The sequence below is a fragment of the Podarcis bocagei genome (assembly GCF_964188305.1).
Source record: "Podarcis bocagei genome assembly, chromosome: 14".
NCBI lineage: Eukaryota > Metazoa > Chordata > Lepidosauria > Squamata > Lacertidae > Podarcis > Podarcis bocagei.
In genome coordinates, this window is record NC_138139.1 from 31,447,735 (window position 1) to 31,462,366 (window position 14,632).

The window sequence follows — 14,632 nt, forward strand, 5'->3', positions numbered from 1 at the left end:
AGAAAGCCCTGCCAGGCAGCTGCATTCAACTTGGGGTACAAAGGTAGGAATGCAGGAGCCTCAGAAGAGCCCAAAGGGGGCCAACTAGTGCTGCACCCTGGTCTCGCATATCCCAAAACTGCACCCCCCAAAAAAGTGTGCATTAGGGGAGAAAGTGGTTTAAAATGATCGTTCCCCCCCCCGAGGTCCTTTTATTAAAAAATTGCAAATTCCCACAGAAGTGCAATGAAGTGAAATTTACCAGAAGATAGGGGGAAAGAGGCCATTGCAAGAGTGCAATTGGCGGAGCTGCCTTGAAAACGGTTGTAAGCCGGTGCTGCAGCCTCTCTCAGCCCTTAGTCCTGTTGCAGAGAGAAACAGCGCTGCCCCCCTGAAGGGGCAATGAAAAGAGAAGAGTCTTCCTGGACCCACTGTCCTCATCATCACTGTCGCCCCAGAAGACACTCTCAAAGCAGCTGTTGTTTCTCCTTCCTTGCACAAGACGGGAACCTCTAATTTGATTGATCCTCTCCATCCCCTCTCTGGGCCTGCGAGGCTTTCCAGTGCAATAAAATCAGTGGCCAGGTTTGCGCCATCTCCACCGAGACTCCTATCTAGCTTTGCCTGACTCTCTCCGGCTAAGTGAGGGGAATGCTAATCTTGCAGATGCAGCCTCTGGTGCCAGAGTGTTAACTGCTTGGCTCCCAAGTCAGGCTGTTCTCTGAAATATGCTCTACAAGCAGCAGGAAACAGGGGTGGGGGTGGGGGAATCAGTGAATGGAGGAGAGTTAAGAATGGGAACCTGACAGGCTTCTGTCAAATAGCTGCCAAAGAGCTTGCAAGGTGCAGTGAATTCTCAGCGACACTTTACATCATGGGTAGGCAAACTAAGGCCCAGGGGCCAGATCACCTTCTAAATCCGGCCCACGGACGGTCCAGGAATCAGTGTGTTTTTACATGAGCAGAATGTGTGCTTTTATTTAGAATGCATCTCTGGGTTATTTGTGGGGCATAGGAATTCGTTCATTTTTCCCCCCTTCAAAATATAGTCCGACCCCCCACAAGGTCTGAGGGACAATGGACCGGCCCCCTGCTGAAAAAGTTTGCTGACCCCTGATTTACATCATCTTCGAAGCTCCTCCACCGCCACCTGCAAAATGGCCGTGGTCCTCTGATCTGTGCTGCCTGGCCTCAGGATAGAAGGGCAGTTCATACAAGCTTGCTTCGTTGTTCTCCTCCTTCTCCTCCTCTCTGCCTAGCCCCCAGGACACTTTCAAAGCAGGATCGTGACTTTCCCTTCACATTCCTATCCTGACCTTTGAACTGGGGGTTGCGTACACCAAGATAGCTCAGTTGGTGGACTCCTAATCTTAGGGTTATGGGTTCGAGTCTCGCGTGGGGCAAAAGGATTCCTGCATTGCAGGGAGCTGGGCTAGATGACCCTTGCTATAAGATCCACTATCCTGCAATATTACATAGGAGCCAGTTCTACTGATGAAGCCTAGGATGGTGAAACAAGGCTAATATTCCGGAAATCCTTGTCTTAGACTCTGTGAAAGGATTCTGTGGAACTGTAACAACCCTTCATGTGGATTATTGGACTCTATGAACAGACAGGTGGAATAGATACTTATACCTGTATGGACCTTATGCATGAACTGACTAGAGAATGAACTGATCCACTGGGTCTTCTGCATTTTTTCATTGAACTTTATGAGACTTCTGTTGAAATCTACAATTTGACACAATGAATATTATACCTTATTTATTCAAAAGTACAGCTGTTTATGTCTCGTGTGTTTAATGCGGGAAACCCACAAGGAGGAGTTGAGCACAAGAACCCTCTCCCATGCTGCAGTTCCCAGCAACTGGGATTAAAAAGCATTGCCACCTCTGACTGCAAAGGCAGAGTATAGCCATTGTGGCTAGTAGTCACTGATAGCCCTCTTAACCTCCAGTCCTCTTTTAAAACCATTACGTTGGTGGCCATCCCTGCACATGGCTTCCCCCAAAGAATCCTGGGAACTGCTGTTTGCTAAGGGTGTTGGGAACTGTAGTTCTGTGAGGGGGTGAACTACTGTTCCCAAGATTCTTTGAGGGAAGTCATGTGCTTTAAATGTGTGGTGCGGACTTGTGGCTGGTGCCTCCACAAAAAATGTCTATGCCGTGTAGCTGCAGCGCTAGGATTCTCACCAGACTTTATTCGTGAAAGGATCCATCAGATCTTAAAGCTTTGTGGCATGACTGCAGTTTATACGAACACAGGAAGCAACGTTACACTGAGTCAGGTCATTGATCCATGCATCTACATATTCATTCATTTGCTCTAAAATTTATATTCTCCTTGTTAGGCTCCACCGGGCTCTCGAAGCCACTCGTATGAAAATTCATAATCAAGCATCAAATCACCATTAAAACCCAAAGCACCATCAGTTAAAACAGTCACTCAACAATGATTACAGTACAGCAGAAAGAATATTTAATTGCCTCACTCCTCTCCCCAAGCACCAAAAGCCTTCCAAAGCAGAAAAGGGCTTTTGAACCTTTTAAACCAGCTTTCTTGAAGCCAGGAGACATCCGACCAGGCAGAGGTCCTGGGAACATCCAGCCACGCACCTTTCCAAAGCTGCCTTTGCCCAGCACCATAAGGAAATTGAAGTCTGACAGTTTCATCCGATCGCGGCTGCCGTTGTTGTCAAATTTGGAGATGGCATTGGTTGCTTTCTCCTCTGCAGCCTTTGCTCCTGGGCCGATTCTGGCTCTCTTAAGGAAAAAAAAAAAGGAATTTATTGATTTACTTCCCCTCCCCAAAAGGGCAGTGAAAATACGAGATAACCTTGGCTTCCCGAATATTTTGGACTAAGCCGTCACAGCCATCTTGGAGGAGATTGGCAGTCTCACTGCAGCTTCAGTGAATTAAATTAAAAAGGATCATTCAAGTGATCTATACAAGCTAATCTCATGGATGCAAAGTCAAATGATTTCACAGGCAGCCTTGACTGCACCTAGCTGTGCCTGCTCTCCTGGGCAGATTTTTCATTCATACACCGTACAAATTTTCACCTCGAAACATTCTTGTTCCATCCCTGCTCAGTCAGACTTTGACGATCGCTGACAACCCGCATCCGAGAGAGCCGAACAGACAAGCAAATCACTACTTTTCAGTCAACCTGGCATATTCTCATTGCACATGCAACATCGAGAGAACATGGCTAAAGGCCTCTGAGAACACATGACAACTTGTGAAATGATACTTTTGTTTAAAAACCACAATGACTTAAAAGCTGAATGTAATTAAAGAGACGTTTGGTGCTTCTGTGGTGAGGATGGTTGAATACTGATATTTGCTTCTTGTATAAATAAGTGACAACAATAAAATATTTGGGGGAGAAATACTATGATGATTGCAGCTTGTGTACACATGATCCTAGCCAGTGCTTTTTTCCGGGGGGACACAGGGGTACGCACACCCCTAAACATTTTGTGGATCTAAGTTTGGCCTCGTTGAGGGGCAGTATTACCCCTAAACATTTTTTTAAAGAAAAAAAGCACTGATCCTAGCTCTTTGCATTATCCTGCACTGATCCTCAGCTGCAAGTTCTTTTTTTCTTTTTTTAAAGAAAAGCAACACTTCCTTGGACATAAAGGCTTGTCCCACAATAGCAAAAAGGTGGTGTTTCCTCCTTTGAAAGAAGTTTGAATGAAAATGTGCATGTCTGATATGGATGGCAGTAGATCAAGCCTGCTTTGCAAAAGGGACAAACAATGCTTATTCCGTTTGCAATTTCCAATCACTGCTGACTGTTTAAAAGGAGCTTTGCCGGAAGAATGGTGAACAATCACATCCCTCGTGCAAAGCCTTCCCTTCCCCACCGCAGTCTGGTGGCTAACTAATTCACCGGAGCACAATTTGTTAAACAACACACGCGCACAGAGACAGAGCTATCTCACAATTTATTCGTTTTAATGTCTGAAAAAATATGTCACACTGGAGGAGCCTGCCCAGAGCTCAGCCTAGCATGAAATTCCATTAAGCTGATTCCAGTGGTTTAATTGGGGCAGCTGCTCCGAGCACAAGAGAGAAGGTTTGCACGGCAGCCACAAAAGAGGCTTCCTGGTGTCACCTGGTGGGGGGGGGAGGCTCCCTCTGCTACCAAAAACACCGTTGGAGAGCTGGAACGCAGAGTAAAACTGGCAGATGCAATGCTCCTTTCCTGCAAAGAGCCAGTAGCAGGGTCCAATTCATTCCAGAATCCCCTTGCCCTGGGGTGTTTTCACCTGGAGCTAACAACCTGGGACTAGTTTACCTGTGAAATCAGATTACCGCACCTGTGCTCCCTTGACCACTTCAATCTGCAGACCTGGCACTGTCCACAGGTGCCACATAATACTCATTCCACATTTGTAAGAACTCCATCTTTGAATGTGGAAGCACCTGAACTTTGGAACTCCCTGCTGATTGATAGCAGGCAGGCACCTTTGTTGTACTCTTTTTGGTGCCTGCTAAAATCATCTTTGCTTAGACAAGCCTACCCAGTTTTTTAGAAAGTTGATTCATGTTTTAATCTGTTTTGGTCTACAGTTGTACCTTGGAAGTCGAACGGAATCCGTTCCGGAAGTCAGTTAGTCTTCCATAATGTTCGGAAACCAAAGCTCCTGCAGCCAACTGGAAGCCACGGAAGCAGCACGGACATTTGGTTTCCAAAAACCATTTGAAAACTGGAACACTCACTTCTGGGTTTCGATCACTCAGGAGCCGATTTGTTTGACAACTAAGGTGTTCGACAACCAAGGTACGACTGTATTGTTATTTTAACTTTTTGAAAGTCTTAAATCGTTATTAATTCTTCTTATTGATAATCTTATTGTTGTATCTTTTCATTTTTCTTGTAAACCACGTTTTTCTTCCCAATCAGGCAGAGTATAATTTTTTTGAAATAAATAAATTCTTGGATACTGGATGAAGGAACAGATCTATCCCAAGCATCACACATAAGCTTCCTGTTCCTCTAAGCATGGTGCTAAGAGCCAAGGTCTTGTGCTGCAAGTCCACAGTTCCTTACTTTACAGGAGTCACATCTCTTGTCCACCACCTTCCGAGGGAGTCCGTTCCCCTGGCAAACAGCTCTTACCATCAGAAGGTTCTTCCTAAGGTATAGTGGCAGTGGCGTAGCGAGGGTTGTCAGCACCCGGGGCAAGGCAAGTAATTTGCACCCCCTAACCCGTGGATTTGCGCCCCCTAACCCATGGATTTGCGCCCCCTAACCCTAACCCCCAGATGTTGCGCCCGGTGCGGCCGGCCCCCCCTGCACCCCCACGCTACGCCACTGTATAGTGGGAATCTTCTTTCTTGTCATTTGAATCCGTTGGTTCAGATCCTCCCCTCTGGAGCAGCAGAAAACAAGCTTGCTCCGTCTTCAACGTAACATCCCTTCAGATATTTGAAAATGGCTATCCTGTTGCCTCTCAGTCTTCTCTTCTCCAGGCTAACAGACCCAACTCCCTCAACTGTTCCTCATCAGGCTTGGTTTTCAGACCCTTGGCTATGCTCCTCTGAAAACCTTGCAACTTGTGAATCTCCTGTGGGATGTAATCCACTGAGAGCAGTCAAATACAACATTCCTTGTTTTGCTAGAGTTGACATGTTTGTCCAGCCAGTCAAAACTTCCTGTTCCTCCTGGCCTGGAGCATCCTTCCTTCCATGTGACTAGTGGGTGGGCGTGACCTTTCCAGACCTGGTAAAAGGCCAAGGCATGCTGCCACTCTCTCTCTTTTCCATCGTCCTTTCGTCCTGCAAACGTCTTGGACTGCTAGCTTGCAGTCTCCCCAGGTCATCTCCCATATGGGGTAAACCCGTTTGTATACGCTTGAACAGTGGTACCTCGAGTTAAGAACTTAATTCGTTCTGGAGGTCCGTTCTTAACCTGAAACTATTCTTAACTTGAAGCACCACTTTAGCTAATGGGGTCTCCTGCTGCCACCGCGCTGCCGGAGCACAATTTCTGTTCTCATCCTGAAGCAAAGTTCTTAACCCGAGGTACTATTTCTGGGTTAGCGCAGTTTGTAACCTGAAGCTTCTGTAACCGGAAGCATCTGTAACCCAAGGTACCACTGTAACTTTAAGCCTAAAGCCTGCCTTCAGGATCATACTGTGCTCTGCCTGATCATGAGTAAACCTTCTTCTTATTGCTTATGAATAAGACTGTGGTGTCTTTATTCTTTTAGGAGGGATTTAAAAGGGGATATTACCAGGATCATACAATTCAATCTGAGGCAGATTGAATGGCATAATAGTAAGAGGTTCTAACGAGCCTGCAACCAGCTTTCTCCTGTGCGTGAGAAGGGGAATGTAAACTCTACTAAGTAAAGGGCAATTTAGGAAGGATATTAATAAACAATATAACCTCTCCTGCCACCCTGAACATCCCCACACCTCCTTCTCTCCCCCGTGGAATGCCTCATTCAGGGGAAGGATGTTGGGGGGTTGGTCCTTCGGAAGGGCTGCTCACCTCAAACTTCTGCCTGAGCTCTTCATTCCCCTCTTCACCTTCAGGGGGCACAGGGACGTTGAAGTACTCCCCCTCCTCCTGGCTCAGCAGCTTAAACCTAGGCAGGGGGAAATTGGGTAAGCAAAGCAGAACCAGAGTCAGAAGCTGCAACCCAAGCAAGGTGAAGTGGGAAAACAATGGAAGCGGCTGAAGGGCCCAAATGAGCTCTAGGAAAACAAGCTCTGGTCTAGAGCCTCTAGTCTAGTTGGAGGCAGACTCAGTTCCAAGGTACTGGGAGGGGGAAGCACCCTGCCTCCATGAAACTATTTATGGAGTCCTCCACTGCACAGGTAATTGCTTTACTTTTGTTATTTATATTCCACATTTTAAAAAATGATCTAAGCATCCATGTACACTCAAGGGGGCATTCTATCTCTCCACATGTAATCCCCACAACAACCCTGTGAGGTAGGTTAGGCTGAGAGGCAGTGACTGGCCCAAGGTCACCCAGTGTCAAGGAGCTATCAAGCGATACCAGGTCATCCACAAGGCAGGAAAGCAGGGGAGAGGAGGGGCTTATTCTCTGGGCTTGCAGGGCTCATTGCTCGACAACGTACAGGACTTTCCTCAAGCGGGGTGTCAGAGGGGGGGAAGAGCCAGCAGGACTGGGACTGTCCTGCTGCTGTGTAGCAGGGCCAACCTCTGACTCCTCTCTGTCTGAGTCTGCACTCACACTGTGACTCTCAGCCTAACCCTGTCTTGGAACACCCTCCTTCTCCTGGCTTCCCTTGATCGCTCAAAACCCCTGCTACTACCTCCCAGCTCGTCCCTTCCCCAGACTGCTCTTCAGTGTCCCACCACCAGGATCCTGGATCTAAGTCGTCTTCTTCTGTGTCCTTCCTGCAAGGCTCTTGGGCAGCTGGCTCCCACCACTTTCCCTCACCCAAACAGTTCCTGACACCCAGAGAGCTTTATGGCTGAGTGGGGATTTTGAACCCTCGTCTCCCAGGTCCTAGTCCAACACTCTAACCGCTACACCATACTGGCTCCGTAATTTTCTAATCTCCAAATCTCCAATCCCAGAAAAGTAGCTCCATCACCCTTTCAGGAAGAGCCTTCTACAAAGCAAAGACCCCCCCCCCCCGAAGAAGGGAGGGGAGCAAACAAACAAACAAACAAAATCTAATAAGCAATTACGGGGAATCATGGAATTGTCATTCAGCTGTGAGTCAGTTTCTGCCGCTGGAGGCGAAGCTCCAGTTCTGTCAATGAGATCTTTTCAGCGGAGAGGAAGAGTTTATCAGGGGGCCATTATCGGCTGAGCGCGGCGGTGCGCCTGACTGGCAGGGAAGGAACAAAGCAGGATTTGCATAATGCAAGGACGGACCCTTCCCTTCAACTCCGCGCCTCCATTTGCTGCGGCTCTTTAGAGATGAAAAATGCACTGGAGACTCCCACCTCCCGGAGTTTACTTTAGCCAAACACTGTGACAAGGAAAATTACTTAGATCTCCACTTAACGGTTTTTAAAAATGCAGCAAGGAGCTGTTTACCATATTTTACATGCTCTTTAATGTGCGCCCATCTCCCCGCTGGAGACGGCTCCACAGGTGGCAGCGAGGGCTTGGAGGAAATTTGCAATTTGTTTTCCTTCGGAGAGCTTGCGGCAAATTCAGAGGAGGAGTGGCCCGTCGCGCTTGCCTCGAACCAACGCCCCTCCGGCTCATCGCTACTAACCCTGAAGATCTTAAGCTCAGCTCCTCAGACTGCAGGCCCTGCAGGGACGGGTCCTCAGCACTGAAGCAGACTCAGATGTGACATGGATCTGCTCCTGGGGCTTGAGCAATGTCTAGTTGGCAGTGGTGGCGGTTGGTGCCAACCAGAAGCGGCGCCCAGACTCATTTGCAACCCTGCTCCACTCACGCCAGATCCAACTGCCCCATCCCTGCTTCGCCTTGACAGCCCACAGCAGAAAACATATGAAGATAAGAAGGATCTGCTGGATCAGGCTAATGGCCCATCTAGTCCAGCATCCTGTTCTCAACCAGATGCCAACCAGATGCCCCAATGGGAAGTCATTGTAAGCAGAAGTCAACCACAAGAGTATTCTCTCCTCCTGTGCCTTCCAACAACAGGCATGACTGCCTCTGATCATGGGGGCAGAACACAGCTATTGTGGCTAGCAGCCATTGATAGCCTCCCCCTCCTCCATGAATTGGTCTGATCCTCTTTTAAAGTCATCTCAGTAGATGGCCATCACCGTCTCCCTGGGAGTGCATTCCAAATTGGTCCATGATTGACTTACTGCTAATGTCCTTCTAGCATTTTGGGAAAACCATTTGGTCAACGGAACGGTTCTCTTGTCTGTCTGCCGTGCAGATGGACAAACATCCTGCTGTTTGCCTATGCTTTGCTCGGGTTTCCATGGGTGGTTCCTTTGAAAACTTAGAAAACCCAGACCTCCACACCCCTAAGCAAGCCCACTGCCCTCAGGTGCTGTGGAGAAGGCTGCTCCATCATCAGAATCAAAGGAAGGCTCAAGTGGGCAGAAAGGGGCGTGTGTGATTGGGGAAACTGAGGTGTGTGTACCCCATCTGCACCTCAGGTGGCACAGTGTCTTGGTCCAGTAAGCACAACTACTAGTGGATTTACAACTGTGCGTGTGAATTCATCAGGAGACTAAGATGGTAACACAGATAGTGAAGACAACCTATCTCTGTATCGTTCACACTATCTGGCAGCTGGGCTTCAGCTGGGGTGTCTTCCCAAGGCTTAGCTGGAGATGCCACTAGGGCAAATTTAACCTGGGACCTTCTGCATGCAAAGCAGGTGCTCTACTGGTGAGCCATGTCCCTTTCCTAAAAATAAAGTCCTCATGGTTCTGATTTAAATGGGAACATAGGAAGGTGCCTGATATCGAACCAGACCATTGGTCCGCCCAGTTCAGTATTGTCTACACTGACCGGCAGCAGCTCTTCAGGGTTGCAGACAGAATGCCTCTCCCAGTCCCACCTGGGGATGCCATCAGGGGGATTGAACCTGGGACCTTCTGTATGCACAAAATATGCTCTACCACTGAGCTACTACAGCCCTTCCCCATTTGGCATCCTGGAACAGAGCAATCCATGGGATTTCAGGACCTGTTGCCATTAGCCCAGGATGTCAATGGACCTAGAAATCACCCTTTTGACTTCCACAAATATATTTCACAAGCGCTGACTTGGTCAGGATGGCATTAACTTTCTCCCTTGGCTATGCTCTGCCATCACAGTTGGGGTCAGTGAAGCTTCATAATTCTAGTTGCTGGAAACCACAGGAGGGGCGAAAGCTCTTGTGCTTGAATCTTGATGGGGGGCTTCCCACAGGCATCTGTTCGGCCACTGTGAGATGTGCCATTGGCCTTATCCAACAGACTCTTCTTCGGTTCTTCTGTTCCCCTTGGTTTCAAAACAGCACCTTCCAGGATGAATCCTCAAATCCAGGTGTGGAGTTTGACAAGCAAAGAGTCCCCCCTCCAGCTCACAGAAGGACCAGCTAGATCTGCTACCTGCCGCACGCACAGAAGTTTTATAGGCATTCTGGTCTGCTCGCTAAGGTCACCCAACTCTTCAGCACCAGGAGCGGGAAGGAAGAAAATTAAAATCCTGTTTCCTGCTGAGGGAGATAAAACAGAAACAAACAGGCCCTACTCCTCTGGGAGTTGATAGGCCCACGCTGCCCGCCTCGACTGACAGTAATTAACTGCTTTGGACAGTGTTTCATTTGAGGAAACAGGGAAGCCTCAGCAAGTAATCCCATTCTTCACATCCACAGATTAAACTTTCATCCTGGGGAGGGGCAGGAAGCCTCTCTGCTGGGTTCTCTGCAACCAACTCTGCCTGGTGCAGATGCAAACTGGGCTCCTAAGGATCAGATCCCTACCTGGCAATACACTCCCATTGTTTTGTTTCAGCAAGACCTCCTGCCACCATGGCCTCCAGATGTTTTCAACCACCTCTCCCATGAGCCCCAGCAAGGACAGCCAGTCTGGTGTAGTGCTTGGAGTGTTGGACCAAGCAAGACCTGGGAGACCAGGTGTCATGAACCGACTGGATGTAGAAGAGTGGTGGGAGGCACCATCTGGAGAACCCCCAAAGGAACCCTCAGGGGAAGAAGGCTCAGAGCCAGGGGGATGTTGGTGGGAGGACGACAAATGGTCAGAGGGAGAAGAAGGAACAGACTGGGGGAAGGAGGCGTTAGAAGCTGAAGAGGCAACAGGGTTTAGGGAGCAGGAAGAGGCTGTGACGGAGGGCAGTTCAGACTTAAAGACAGGAGAGGAGGCTGGAGGGGAGTGGGCCCAGGAGACAGTGATGAGGCAAGCTGCTGATGAAGCCAGGGAGTCTCCCCCTCCTGCTGTGACCAGCTCCCCTTCCCCCTGGTCTCCTAGAACCTGCAGAGGAATGAAGAAGGAAGAGCAAAGAGAGACAAGATGACAGAGATTTAGGTTGCTAGGGAAGGAACTGGGGGGGGGGACTTACAGAGCGGTGGGAAGGCGGGGACCTTCAGTCCTCAAAACTGCTTCATTGGGCCAAGACCTACTGGGAAGGGTTGCTGTGACCACTAGGACTGTGCTGTTTGGGTTTATTTGAATCAAGAGTTAACTTCACTGGCATCAGGTGCTTTATAATTTCCTTGATGATGTACGCCTGACTCCAGCTCCTGACACCAGGGTTCAAATCCCCACTCGGCCACAAAGCTCTCTGGGTGTGACCTGGGGCGCCGGTCACTGCCTCTCAGCCTAACCAACCTTTCAGGGTTGTTGTGAGGATAAAATGGGGAGAACCATGTATGCCACCTGAGCTACTTGGAGGAAAGGTGTGACAGAAATGTAATGAAATAAATACCGTATTTTTCGCCCTATAGGACGCACTGTCCCATAAGGCGCACCTAGTTTTTTTGGGGGGAAATAAAGGGGAAAAAATTATTTTCCCCCCAGGCGCAGGGCTGGGGGAGGCCCGAGCTTCCCCCGACCCCAGCCCCCAAACAGGCAGCTCTCTGCAAGCCGTGGGAGCCCAGCGCTGGCTCCCGCTGCTTGCGGAGAGGTCCGCGAAGCCTGGACGCGCTGATCTCAGCGCGCGCAGGCTTCGGCATGCCGGCAACTCTCCGCAAGCAGCGGGAGCGCACCCGCTGCTTGCGGAGAGGTCCGCGAAGCCTGGAGAGCGAGAAGGGTCAGTGCACACCGACCCCTCTCTCTCTCCAGGCTTCAGCGAAAGCCTGCATTCGCCCCATAGGACGCACACACATTTCCCCTTCATTTTTGGAGGGGGAAAAGTGCGTCCTATAGGGCGAAAAATACGGTAGATAGCAAAGATCTGGAGGGCACCAGCTGGCTAGTGATTGCCCTGATCCAAGCCCCTTCAGAGGCAGGTCCACCTTACCAGCCATCCACTCCAGCTTTCAGCAGCTCTGAGATCCCAAAGGACAGCGACCCCATGAAATCATTCCGACTGGTCAGGTCCCAGTCCCAGATCTCCACAGATAGCCTCCTGTCCTTGTCAGACTCTTTCAGTTGGCTGGTAGAAACAAAAGGGAGGAGGAAAGAGATTTTAAAAGGCATCTTCTTTTTGGAGGGAGCTATATCTGCAAGCTGCTTCCACGCCTTCCAGGTGGGCACTCAATCAATCAGCAGCTATGAAATGAAGCCACGGTTTTCGGCGGACGTGCCTCCTCTAATGCCTCATTTCCTGACAGGGTCCCCTTCAAATGGAGGACCTCAGAGCGCCTGGCGATTGAAATGCAAGGCTTTGATCAGCGCCAACCCGGAGCGTGAGATGGCATTCTCAGCAGTGCTGACAGGATGGGTGCGAGGGAGGAGAGGAGCTGAAGAAAGGAGCCTGCCGCTTCGCTCTGAAATCCGCTTAGCGTTTCTCAGCAATTAAAGCACAGCATCATTTGCAACCCATTCATTCTAGGGAAGCACCAGCCCTGCAAGGAGGGACCGGTGGAAGGAAACTGGGCTCAGCAGGGGTGTTACTATGGGTGGGTCTCTGGGGGGTCCCAGGCCCTGGGTGTTTCCAGGAAGGGGGGGAATTGGGGGGAAGTGAATTGGAGGGATGTGTTGTAGTTTACTGGGGTTTTGTACCCCGCCCATCTGGCTGGGTCTCCTCAGCCACTCTGGGTGGCTTCCAACAAAGATTAAAAATACATTAAAATGTCACACATTAAAAACTTCCCTGAATAGGGCTGCCTTCAGATGTCTGTTGGGAAAATAATCTGGGGTAAATGAATTAGAGAAGGACTGATGTGGAGTTGAGCACAAGCAAATCAAAGCATTTATCTGAGGTGGCCTGGGTGGGAAATTTGTCGCTTTGCCTTTTGAGACATTTAATTTCTAAATCTGCATCTATACATAAGAATCAGCACATGCCAGTTTTGTGCAAACTGGTGCACACAGACTCTTCGCAATGGTTTCAAGGCTTAGTCCCAGCCACAGCAGGGTCTCAGCTGGGGTGTAGGGTCTGAAAAAGCACCCATGACCCATGAGAGGTCCCCATTCCATGCTTAGGGAATAGCTGTCATGTGACACCTTCCTATACCCCAAAGTTAACAATCAGAAGCTCTGCTGCCATGCAGTAGGAGCCCACAAGGTGTCTCCCCCCTCCACACCACTGTGGCACCTGCATCCAGGTGAGGCAACACCACAGTATGGGCATCTCTCACATGGTTGGGGCTCCTGCTATTACCCTAATGGAGTCATCATGGCCATTCCCTGACCCATTGAGTCAAAACTCTGGAGCAGCAGCGAAGGAGAGCGTCACCAGCCAGCCAGCCAGCCAGCCAGCCAGCCATCCCCACCCCACCCCACCCTTTCTGTTTCAAGTTGGAGTCCCAGGAACCCGTCAGAAGATGTCAAAGGTTGCCATTGAGCTGTACTCACAATTTAAAGGTTTCATTCCACTCAGGGTTCAGAGAACATTTGATGGTTTTAGTCTTCTGTTTGCTTTCACTTTTCGGGTCAGGGATGAGCTTGAGTTTCACATACGGGTCTGACAAGCCGTTGGGATCCATTGGAACCAGATTTCTGGCATCTCGTACTGGAAAGGGAAGAGAGAAAAGACTCAGTGGGAAAGGACCAGGGCATCCTGTAAGCCACCCAGAGTGCTGTAAGCTGCCCAGAGTGGCTGGGGAAACCCAGCCAGACGGGTGGGGTAGAAATAATAAAAGTTATTATTATTATTATTATTATTATTATTATTATTATTATTATTATTATTATACCTCGGGTTACACACACTTCAGGTTACATACGCTTCAGGTTACAGACTCCGCTAACCCAGAAAATACCTAGGGTTAAGAACTTTGCTTCAGAATGAGAACAGAAATTGTGCTCCAGCGGTGCGGCAGCAACAGGAGGCCCCATTAGCTAAAGTGGTGCTTCAGGTTAAGAACAGTTTCAGGTTAAGAACAGACCTCCGGAACGAATTAAGTACTTAACCTGAGGTACCACTTTATTATTATTATCCACTTTATTTCTTTCATTTGCACACTGGAAACACCAAGGATAAAGAAAAGTTTTTCTCCCTCTCTCATAACACCAGAACGCATGTGAGAATAGGATGCTGGACTAGATGGGCCCTTTTTGGCCTGATCCAGCAAGCTCTTATTATGTTCATATGTTAATGTTATGCCTTGTTTATCCCTGAAAGGCAGGATGGACTCTTTGACTCCCTTGCTTGCTCCTTGCTTGCTTCCAAAGGCCCCTTGGGAAGTTTCACTGCAGCCGGGGCTTCCAAAATGGAAGCCACTCAGCGTAGTTCTTTGAAATTATGTTCAGGCCAACCCTGAAGATGCAGCCACTAGAGATTCTGCACGAGAAGATACAGGGAAAAGAAGAAATCATCTACCTGACGCCAAGCTGACCCGCAGAATTGCCCACGATTTGGTTGTCAAAAGCCTCAATTAAGGTAATTGCCGCCTAACTGGATTGACAGCTGAGACATGTTTGGCATCATTAAAATATAAAGACAGGCAGGAGAGCTTGAAATTTCCAGGAGCAACCGTGATGGTGCTGCAGTACCTGGGAAAGGTCCCTGCACTCCACGTTATCCGTAGGCTGCCTTGTGAACAAACTCTAAGAACCTAAGGACATCCTGCTGTAACATAAGGCCAGGCATAGGCAAACTCGGC

General features: G+C 49.1%; 1 protein-coding gene across 2 annotated transcripts in view; it reads right to left on the reverse strand.

The window, feature by feature from the left end:
- PRKCB (protein kinase C beta) overlaps nucleotides 1-14,632 on the reverse strand; it is a 201,335-nt gene that overhangs the window by 60,592 nt on the left and 126,111 nt on the right. For both annotated transcript variants that reach the window (XM_081170868.1, XM_081170867.1), the window contains exons 6-9: nucleotides 13,383-13,539; nucleotides 11,884-12,018; nucleotides 6,489-6,585; nucleotides 2,596-2,742 (exon numbers count right to left, since the gene is read on the reverse strand). In XM_081170868.1, coding sequence (XP_081026994.1) covers nucleotides 2,596-2,742; nucleotides 6,489-6,585; nucleotides 11,884-12,018; nucleotides 13,383-13,539 — 536 coding nt within the window. The remainder of the gene's footprint in view (nucleotides 1-2,595; nucleotides 2,743-6,488; nucleotides 6,586-11,883; nucleotides 12,019-13,382; nucleotides 13,540-14,632) is intronic.